The sequence below is a fragment of the Arachis hypogaea genome, chromosome 8, assembly GCF_003086295.3.
Source record: "Arachis hypogaea cultivar Tifrunner chromosome 8, arahy.Tifrunner.gnm2.J5K5, whole genome shotgun sequence".
NCBI classification, from domain to species: Eukaryota; Viridiplantae; Streptophyta; class Magnoliopsida; order Fabales; family Fabaceae; genus Arachis; species Arachis hypogaea.
In genome coordinates, this window is record NC_092043.1 from 48,532,683 (window position 1) to 48,543,361 (window position 10,679).

The window sequence follows — 10,679 nt, forward strand, 5'->3', positions numbered from 1 at the left end:
TAATTTTAAAAGATCTTTCAAGAGAGAAACCACACAAGACGAGTTAATTATTTACTAATTTTTGTAACTCACAAAACCCTAACCTTGTTAGCAAACAATAACCTTCTTGGTTGCTTTTCCATTCTTAATCTTAATTATATACCTATAATAATAATTGCTACTTGAACTACCTCAAATTATAATCAACAAATTAAATGTACATTAATATATCATTATATATAGTGTCATATTCAAGGTTGCATTGATAGAGGACCATCTTATTTCTGCCAAAATTTCTGCCCTTTGTCTTCAATAATTTCTCAGTATATTAGAAATTCTCCTTATGGAAATCATATTTGGTCGTTGTGTTGTGTGAAAAATCTGAAGCTAGCTGACGAAGCTCCTTTGTTAGTGCTGGTGGACCACAATAGAAAACCCCTACATACATTATTGCAAACACGAAACATTATGCTTTTTGTTATGATGCAGACATTATTAGGCAGATGTTAGGCATTATTACTCCAACTTTTTGGAAGACAATGATTCATAAACATAAATGTTCTTTAATTAAATGGGCCTCTATGTGAATTATGGTCATCTGTGGAAAAAAGGCATTGTTTATAAAAGAAAGAAGGAAAAAGGTTTGGTTGTAAGTTGTTAGAATCATATAATATGTGTTTATTGCTAATGTCATCTAATGATCATGCTTATCTCATCTAGAGATAATCTCTATATCTATCAAAAATCTTTTAGACATATTCTTCTTTCTATGCAACTTTATTTAGGAAAGAGTAAATAATTATTTCAGCACTCAACACAATTTTGTTTTGATAAATGGATTTTAACTTTTATTTTTGATAAAATAAACTTTAAAATATTAGTTCGGTTTAATAAAACAGTCTAAATGTCTAAAATGATGGATCAATAATTAGTCTATTTTGTCAGACAGAACTGATATTTAAAAATTTATTTTGTCAAAAACAAAAATCGAAGTCTATTTTGTCTTAAAATTTTTTTAAGTGTCAAAATTGTTATTTACTCTTTAGAAAATAAGGAGAAAAATTTTGATTTGTTTAATTTTTCTGATTTTAGTTTTCTTTTAACTTTAATTTTTTTTTCCTTTAAAATTTTGGAAAAAGCAAAGAATAAAGAAATATAGGTATAAAAATTCTATAAATTTTGCAAAGAAAACTCACCAATGCGAGCATGTGGATGATTTAGTGCAATACGCTTGTAAACACTTCGCCAATTAGGTTTGGCAAAGTGAGACTTAATCCTTGTCCCAGAAACAATGTCAACACCATTCTTAGCATGGTTTAAGGATTGAAGCATTTCAATTAGGGCTGAACGAGCATCACCTTCTTCATAAACACTAGTGCAATAGTTATGTAACTCAATCACTCCTCTACGATCAGCATCAGCAACCTCATTCATTACACCTTTGAACCAATCAAATGAACCTTGTTCCCTTGTCACCCAATAGAAGTAAGCCCTCCTAGTCTTGAAATTTACCAAATTACCCCTCCTTTTTGGTGATTTGTTATCACTTGATGTTACTCCTCCTTCTTCCATGGTGGACCCTAATTCATCCTCTTCCATGGCCTTATAATTGTTCACTATGTCCTTCAGTATGCTGATCATAGGGGTGGCCCCAATTCCCAACCCTACCAATAGAACCACTTCATATTGTTTGTAGTCTTGTGCTGGGGCTCCATATGGACCATCAATTAGGACCTTAGGGAAGGTACTGCACCATGATGTGACCAAATTTATCATCAATAATCTTGATTGTCTTTAGGCAATAGAATTTGATTTTGACAAAGTATCAATTATATATTCTTAACAAAAATATCCACACGTACATATATTGATTTCATGTGTTGAAAGTGTTACATAGCTTTATATTACGAGTAAATAAAATTGTATTACAATGGCAAATTATAACGAGTAATTATTGTAATGGATAACTATTTATATTGATTGAATATTCTTGTAATTTTATTATAAAGTAGTGTAGTTTTTTTTTTTGGCAAAAGTATTAATATGTCGGCAGATATCAAATATATAGGTAATAAGAAGAGAGAACTACTCAAATGAAGATGGCAAAAACATCTTTTCACGAAGATACTTTGTTTAAAAGTGTGATTATTTATTTAATGACATTTTAAATAAAAACAACACTTTTATAAATATCAAAATCTAACTATACAATCTATGATCCAAAAATTAAAAAAAATTCACATAAAAACAATTATAAAATCTTGATTGTAGTTCAAGAAGAAAATGTCAATCTACTCAACTATTTCATCACAAGCTACAGTTCTACTTCTACACAGCTTTCTCTATTATAATTAGTTACGCATTGATTGATTCAACTATTTCATGAATACAGAAATTTGATTGGTTTGACTACCTACCACACACAGGCAAGGATTTTCAACTGGAGTCCTTATCAACCTTCCAAGATCCGAATAACAACTAACCACATGTTTTCATTAACAATCATTATTAACATTTATTAGATTTGGTCACTTTGATTATTAAGATTTAAGGGAATCTCCGCAACAAGTGCTTTTTATTTACAACCAAACCAGAAAGGCCAAATATATAATAAGTTCTATTTATGTTGTTTGGTCAACAAACATTAATAAGATCATTTATACTTCTATAGTTTTCTTTAAATTTCATAAATCATACCAAGTAGTTTTGGTACGCCATAAACTGCATACTTGATTATACTTATTTTTTTTTTATATAGGGGCTTGGTTATACTTAGGTATGTTGTGGTAATGTCTGTCTGAAATTAGTGATTTATGATTTTGGTCTCTAATATTTTTTGGGTTTCGATACAAATTTTTTTATAAGTAAATGAAACAAGTCCTTGTCTGTGTTTCACAAAAGTTCACATATATTTGTTATTCAAGTATATATATGTATATCAAAAATGTTATGTCACTATGTATTTATGTATAAATATACGTATTATTTAACTTATTTTTAATATTATTTCGTATTTCAACTGTATTTTATTCTAGTGGTTGATTTTTTGTATATATATATATATCCCAAATAATTTGTACATGGAATGATAGTAGAAACCAAATTTACTTATTTTCCAAATTTTTAGACCAAAATATAATAAGAAAATATAAGATTAAAAATTTTAGATTGCTAATTTTACAAGAATTTAAAACTTATATAAACCCTTTTTTCCCTTAAATCGTTTTAAAGTCCACTTTTGAGACTGCAATTTTTTTTTTCCATTATGGAACTGGCATTTTTTCTTCTAATTTTCCCAATTAAAAATGTGGCTGACCTTGGACAGCAATCTCCTGTCATACACTCAGCCCTTAGAAGTCCACTCTTGCCATTGTTGGGTGGCTGGCACACCTGAAAGGACCCAAAGAATTAATCTATTCATTGTTTAATTACAAGAAACCCAGTTCATTTATTTTTTATTTAAAAAGGATACACTAACATTAAATTATGTATGAGGGAGACAAAAAGAGACCACATATGTACACAAGACAATGATAGCACGCGGATTTGAAAATAATAATGATAACTAAATAATAATACTAAAATAAAATTGATGTGATATTGCAATTCTAGAAGCAAATGTAATAATTTATATACTAGTGATATTTTGTTTGTTACTATTTTAATGAAACTCTTATGCAAATAGTATTACCAACAAAAGTTAACTTGAAGGATAATTCACCTCTGAAAATTTTGTTCTGAGACTTCTGGTCCAATCCCCTAATGTTCTAATGTGAACACTAAGATAGTTATCTTCAGGGGCTGATGTTATAGAAAATGGATGCCTGTAAAAGCATAAACAAATTAACATAATAAGAATTTAGATATTAATACTACTAAAAGTTATATGAAAGAAACTAAGAAGCAAAATTTCTATATAACAAAAAAGTTACTTAGGTTTCTCCAAATTATTCATCATACCATTCAAATGGTGATACAGCAGCACAATTAACAAACATGTATTGTCCACTCTTATATCTAAATCCCTGAGGCTTTGACATATGAAGAGCCAACACATTCCCAGGGTATACAGCCACCTTCAAATTAGTCATCAGTGAAAATGTGGTAAGAATTACTATTTTATGTGCTAATATTAGCAAACGTGTTTCTTTCATATAATGAGTAAATGAATTCTATTTATTTGATTTGATACTCACCTTTAATATTTTTACAGGTTTGATACTAGATCTTAGTGCTCTAGTTAGTCTTTCCAATGAATAAATGGTCATGGGAATTGCCAAGTACATCCAAGTCTACAAAACATATTCATACAACATCAAATTTTGCAGGGTAAAAAAGATAAATAAAAGATAACAAATAAAAATAAACTATCATTTCTAATAACCAACAAAGATGTAAACTAAAATTGGATAATTCATTAAGTAATTTTGTCAAACTAACTCAATCTTTATTAAATATTGAATTAGTTTAGCTTGTTATAGTTAAAATTGTTGGCATTTGAATCCTTTATGATTAAAAATGATAATTTATTCTAAAAAGAAAAAGGGTAAATTCCGATGGCTTTTCTCTAGTCTTGACATTAGACAATAATACACACAATACTTCTCTGTTTTGATATTTCCAATAGTATATTTTAAATTTTTAATGAATTTCTATAGATTGTAAGCTGTGAGCCTGTGATATTAATTTCTTTTATAAACACAACACTAACAAAGTCAATGCAAACATTAAAAAAATAAAGTGTTGTATATAATTTAACTTTAACCTCAGGAAAGTGTCAGTGCAATTTATACAAAGGAAAAGGGATCGAAGTTACTAACCGTTTTCTCGTACCACTCTTTGGTCAAGAAAAGTTTGATTCCATGAACAATCAACGAGGCATAGACAATGACAAAGAGATGATGTGAGTACCAAAATGCATTGAAGCCAGTTAGACTGTTGAGTGGTTTAGGAAGCTTAACCCTGCCTCTCCTGAACCAAGGTGAGGCCAATGTGAATGCTATTGCCATTAGAACAACCATTATAATCCCTGTGACTCCTTCCCATGTTTTCACAAAATGCCAATAACTTTTTGGTTGAGGTCCAAAATACTGTACCATTGGCTTGTACTTTTGAGGGCTTGCACGAAGGAGGCGAGGGAAGTCGCAAGAAAGATGAAAAATTGCATGTATTCCAACACCAATTGCTACTGCCACAGCTATCACCTGCAAGAACAACAACATATATACCCTCACTTTATTTGTACTACTAACTTTATTTAAATGGTGACACATTTATTCAGCAAGGGAATCTTGAGAAACAATATGTTCCTTGAGAAGCAAATTTGCCACTTCTAAATCATGAAACACTCCAAATATTCTTCATACCCTTTTGACAATTTGACTTGTGAAAACACACAAGTCCCAACAAAGATTTGGTGCAAGTGAAAAATAGTACCTTGTGGAAGTTAAGGTTGTCATCAAAAGGAACCATGATGCCAAGCTTGCTCTTATTCCTCAGCCAAGTAATAGTGTTCCGGCAAACTGGTAACAAGATAATAGCCATGTTCAATTTAAGTGTCTCAGCTGCACCTTTGGCCATGCATACACAATACCCCATAACATGATATACATCTTTTCTCCTTCTATAGTGTATGAATTTGTAGGCAAATAAACCTAACATCACACAAATCCACAGTGCCATAACCCAAGTTCTTTGCCAGTTGTCCTGTATGAAGTACTTGGTGTTTGTATAGCACCTCCTAACAGCACTGTCTTCGTATGTAGGCTTCAGTTTCAAGCTTAGCATTTGGCTTAGGTACTTGCTATCACCTCTTGTAGAATGACTTGGTCCATGCAATAAGAGCATCTCTAGGCTATCCAGCTGATGAAGCAGTAATAATAATCACCAATTGGCCAAATAAATGAGATTAACATGAGTAATATGGAGTTTTTGTTTTTCTTTTCAAATAAATTTCTAGTCACTTCTAGAGTTAGCTAGTTATGATTTTGGTCTTTGTAAAATTGTTCTTATGGATTTGATCTAGTTTCCTAAATACAAGTGAAATCAGTCCCTCTCATCATCTTACATATAAATCAACTTCTTACTTATGATTTGAAATATTAGTACTTATCTGTATGTGAAACTGTAATAGTGACTAATTTTACTTAATTTTGATAAGTTTTATACCAAAACGATATGAAATAGGATGATGTAAATACCATGATAAATCCTGTCTCTTCAGGGTCTAGTTCTTCCATGATCAAAGCTGCATATTCTTCAGCCTGCAGCTGTATGTTTGAGAGTTTGTTTGTTGTGGCACTAAGGCAGATGATCTGAAAACAGAATTGATCATTTGTGATCAAGGAAACTCCTATTCTCATGGGAACAAAATGCAAAGCTAGGAAAGGAAAAAAGGTTGTTGATAAAACTACTTCACTATCCTCATTCTAATTTTTCTGTTGATGAATTTAAAAAGATAATTCATATAAACCTCTTTAATTTCTTCCTCGGTGATTCTTCCATCGGCATCTTTATCAACCCTGCATTATTCCAAATGAAGGTTAACATACTTAATGGTGGGAATTAAAGAAAATAGCAACCAATTTCTTTTCCTACTTCTAAAATTAAGTAAAGAGGTAATGAATTAGTTACATGTCAAAGAAGGTTCTGAGCCTGGAATCAAAACTCTGGTCAGAAATCTGGTCCCAAAAGTCCTTCAATTGAGCCTTGTTAATTGAATCCCCATGAATATCTCTCCTCCTAGCCAAAGAATCAAAAAGCACACCAGCAAATGCCTCAGATTCCTTGCTCATTCCTACATACAAACAATTCAACAAATCCAAACCATAATTATCCAAACACATCCTAAAAGAAAACTACTCAGAACAAATCCTTATTTCACTCACACACACAAACAATTTCACAAACACTTGGAAAGCAACAACAAAAAATAGTGCAGATTTGTTATGAACTCTTCAATTTCAATTATTACCTATGCATTTTCCAAAGAGAGAACGATGAAGCCATCCATCAGTTGAAGCAGTAAGAACATCAAACTGCTTCTCCACTTCATGCCACCCTGCACCACCACCACCACCACCGCCACCGCCACCACCACCACCACCACCGCCGCCGCCGCCACCCTTAGCGATGAACTTAAGTCCCTTGAGAGCACTCGAAGCCGCGGACTTAGTCCTATCGTAGTGTCCTCTTCTTGCAGCAGCAGCAGCATCAGAAGAAGAAGAAGGTGCTGTTTGTTTCGAAGAAATCGAAGCGAGTCGTTTGAGTTCTTGAGAAACCTGCTTCATTTTAATGGAAGCGGTTCTAACGACAGTAGCACCAAAGGATCTCTTCTTCTCCATTCCTTTACCGAGAAGAACAAGCTTGTCGTCTTCGTTAAGGTCGTTACCTGAAACGTCTTTGACGCTGTGAAGCGCAACGGAACCGCCATGAATGTCCATTGTGACTTCAACGTAGTCTTGTCCTCCTCCATCATCATGATCCACTTGTTGCTTACAAGAAGAAGAAGTTGAAGTGATGACGTCATCATTTCCATGAACAACAAGAGCTTCATTATTATTATTATTATTCAACTTGGAACTTCTTCTTGCCAGTCTTTTGCTTAGAGGGCCAGAATGAGGAACTCTATCACCGGCGACGAGTTCTATGTCGGAATTATCACGACGGTGGTGGTGACGGTTATAAAAATCTTCATCAGATTTTTCCATGTTATTAGTGACGGATATTCTGATGCAAAAGTTGTTGACTCAAGTCTCAACTGCGTGAAGAAGATATGTTTAGCTTGTGTTGTTTTTGTTTATGTATGGAGAAAGATTTAAAGAAAGAAAGACATTGTTATAGAGATAGGATTATTTTATTCAAGTTTATGGAATTATCGTGATTGTTGGAGATTATTGTCTTTTCCATTTTGAGATGTAATGGAGTTGGAGGAGTGGGTGCTGTGCTTCACTGCTGCTTTCTACGCGTAGTTTGCAACATAATAATATTTTTTTGTGATTTGTGACGTGACGACGTTCCAAATGTCAATTTTGGTGCAAAGGATTTTAGATGGCAGGACACTGACAGCTAATTTTTTTAGTGTAATTAGATATCTTTTAAGTAGAAATTTAGTTCTAATATATAAAGTTAATACTTAAAAGTTGTTAAATAATTTAATAGGTTTTAATTATTAATTTTACATAAAATTAATTGTATTTAAATATTTACTATTTTTTAAATATTATTTTTTATTTAATTTTTAGATAAAAAAATTATTCTTTTAATTTTTTAAACCACTTATAAGTAAAAATGGATTTTATATGGCAGGACACTTGGAAACAGCTATTTTTTATTTAAGTAAATAAATTTTATATTTTTTAATTATTTTTTTAAGTTAAGAGTATTTAAATTTGTAGTTTTTTATGTGAATATAAAAAGATTATGTTATTTAAATTATATTTTATTGACTTATATTTTTTAATTTAAATAATAATAAAAATAAAAATAATATTTATATACTAAAATTAGTTATTATATATAAATATATATATTATTTAATTTATTTTTATTATATATTTTTTATTTTAATATATATTTTATACTAATAATTGAATTTAATATATACTTAACATAGTTAATAAAAAAAATTATGATCTTTTTTAATTATATCTTACTTTCATGTATAATCGGTCTGAGCGAAATAAAAAAATATATTATCTAACAAAATTGAGAAAAAAATTTAAAAAGCAATAAAAACAAATGAGTTTCATTGTATGTTTTTATTATTTTTAATAGCTTCTTGATATTTTTACTTTTTAAATAATGTCATTAATTTTAAAATATAAATGTTAATAAAAAATACTTCTAATTTATATTTAAATGAAATATAGAAAAATCAACTAATAAGAATAAAAAATTTAATTTTATATTTTAATTCAATTTCTATAAAAATTATATTTTCACAAAGTTATAAATTTAAAACAAATCAATTAACAATTTTTAAAATTCATTGGAAATTATCTTTCAATTCATTATTAGTGTCTAAAAACCATTATCGATACTTTTATTTAAAAAAAGTTAATACAAAACATATATAGGCTTAGCATGAATAAAGCTAAAACATATGGTTTTATAGCTCTCCATTAATGGTGCACAATCTTTTATAGTATTAATATTTGTTTAATATTTTTAATATTATAAAGAAAAATTGTATCACCCATAAGTATAACCAACTCTTTTTAATCAATCAAGACAAAAAAAAATCTTTTTTTTTTTCAAAAGTAGAATATAATATTATTAATTAAAAAATTAAGCAATAAATAGAATTAGTTTAACTTTGGACAGCACAATAAAAAAAACCAAAATATGATACTCCCATTTAACTTATTTTAAAACAACTGAGACTAAGAACTCAATAGTTACTTCATCCATGTAATGTCTTTGCAGCAAATTCTTTTTCCATCTTATTTGTTATGGAGAAAACTTCAAAAGGTGAGAAGCTTTTGTCTTCGAAAATCTTCATATTACGCACTTTTTAGATTTGCCAGAGGGTGAAAGCCATCTTTACTACTTTTTTGTTTTTTCCATCTTCTCCCATCATTCTTCCACTCACATGCACCCACTATTTTCAGAATATGTTGTCATCTCCTGTTATTTCTGATTGTTAGATCCTTGCCAAACACCATACCTATCTTGATTGAGAGCAAGAGGCCAAGCAGTAGGTCATCGATTCAAAAGAATTTAGGCATCTAGAGCATTATGGCATAACTGTTGGGAATTGATGGTTCAAATTCCACTGGAAGACCATTGTGAAGAGCACGCCAGAGAAAATTTTTTACTTTGGGAGGGCATTGGATCCTCCAAAGAGCTCGCCACATTTGTTTCTGCTGACAACTTTCAAATAGCAGTTCTGGTGGATCGTGGAGCATTCTAAAGGCATAGGTGTAACTAGATTGTAGGGGTGCACATGGGCCGGGTGAAGCCGGGTTTGATGTGACCCAGACCCGACCCGAAATATACACCGGGTCTATTTATTAGACCCGAACCCGGCCCTAGACCCGATGAAACCAATACACTTTCGGGCCACAATTATACCGGGTGAAAACCGGGCCGTTAACATTACATTACGTTGATACTTTCTTGTAAGTTAGCATGTAAAAAAATTTAAATTTCAAAGACTCCAACCATTAGTTAACATGGTAAAATTCACTTAGAAAAATATAACAAGAACCAACCCTTCTTCAAAATTAAAACATAACCACAATCAATACTAATATTGTCTAATAATACCAAATATTTAAATCAATACAAATAACACAATCTTATGTATTAGTCTAAAGTCTTATGCATTCTAAACATAAAACATTAATTTATAGTCTTATAATGACTAATAATACAAAATATTAAGGTTTACAATACTTAAATTCCACATAAGAATAGTCATAATCTATCACTAATAACACAAAATATTAATTGTATATGATGACTGGGCCACCGGGCCGACTTCGGGTGACCCGAGATATGGCCCAGACCCAACCCAAAATAATGGCCGGGTCTATTTTTGAGACCCGTACCCGACCCTAGACCCGATGAAATCACACCAAATTAGTCCCTAAAGTGTTCGGGGCCGGGCCGGGCCTTCGGGCCGGGCCGGGTCTGTGCACCCCTACTAGATTGAATAGAGTACTGTCCATTTCGCTCTGCTGGTCAGGTTAGCAGAT

The 10,679-nt window shown here is 31.1% G+C and overlaps 1 protein-coding gene across 1 annotated transcript; it reads right to left on the reverse strand.

Annotated features, from left to right (window-relative positions):
• LOC112708009 (respiratory burst oxidase homolog protein C) lies at positions 1 to 7,995 on the reverse strand. Its single transcript, XM_025760095.3, has 12 exons — positions 6,953 to 7,995; positions 6,613 to 6,775; positions 6,452 to 6,500; positions 6,180 to 6,293; positions 5,416 to 5,841; positions 4,800 to 5,183; positions 4,176 to 4,271; positions 3,940 to 4,055; positions 3,701 to 3,803; positions 3,296 to 3,369; positions 1,176 to 1,726; positions 1 to 417 (listed from the first exon to the last, which is right to left on the reverse strand). The coding sequence occupies exons 1-12, from the start codon at positions 7,686 to 7,688 to the stop codon at positions 308 to 310; spliced, it is 2,922 nt and encodes a 973-aa protein (XP_025615880.1). The 5' UTR covers positions 7,689 to 7,995; the 3' UTR covers positions 1 to 307.
• Positions 7,996 to 10,679: the final 2,684 nt, after the last annotated feature.

Coding starts and splice junctions, on each gene's coding strand:
- LOC112708009 (XM_025760095.3), bottom strand. CDS start 7,688: ATGGAAAAATCTGATGAAGATTTTTATAACCGTCACCACCACCGTCGT. Junction 4,056..4,175: donor AACCTGTAAAAATATTAAAG/GTGAGTATCAAA, acceptor ACTAATTTGAAG/GTGGCTGTATACCCTGGGAA. Junction 3,370..3,700: donor TCAGAACAAAATTTTCAGAG/GTGAATTATCCT, acceptor GGGTCCTTTCAG/GTGTGCCAGCCACCCAACAA.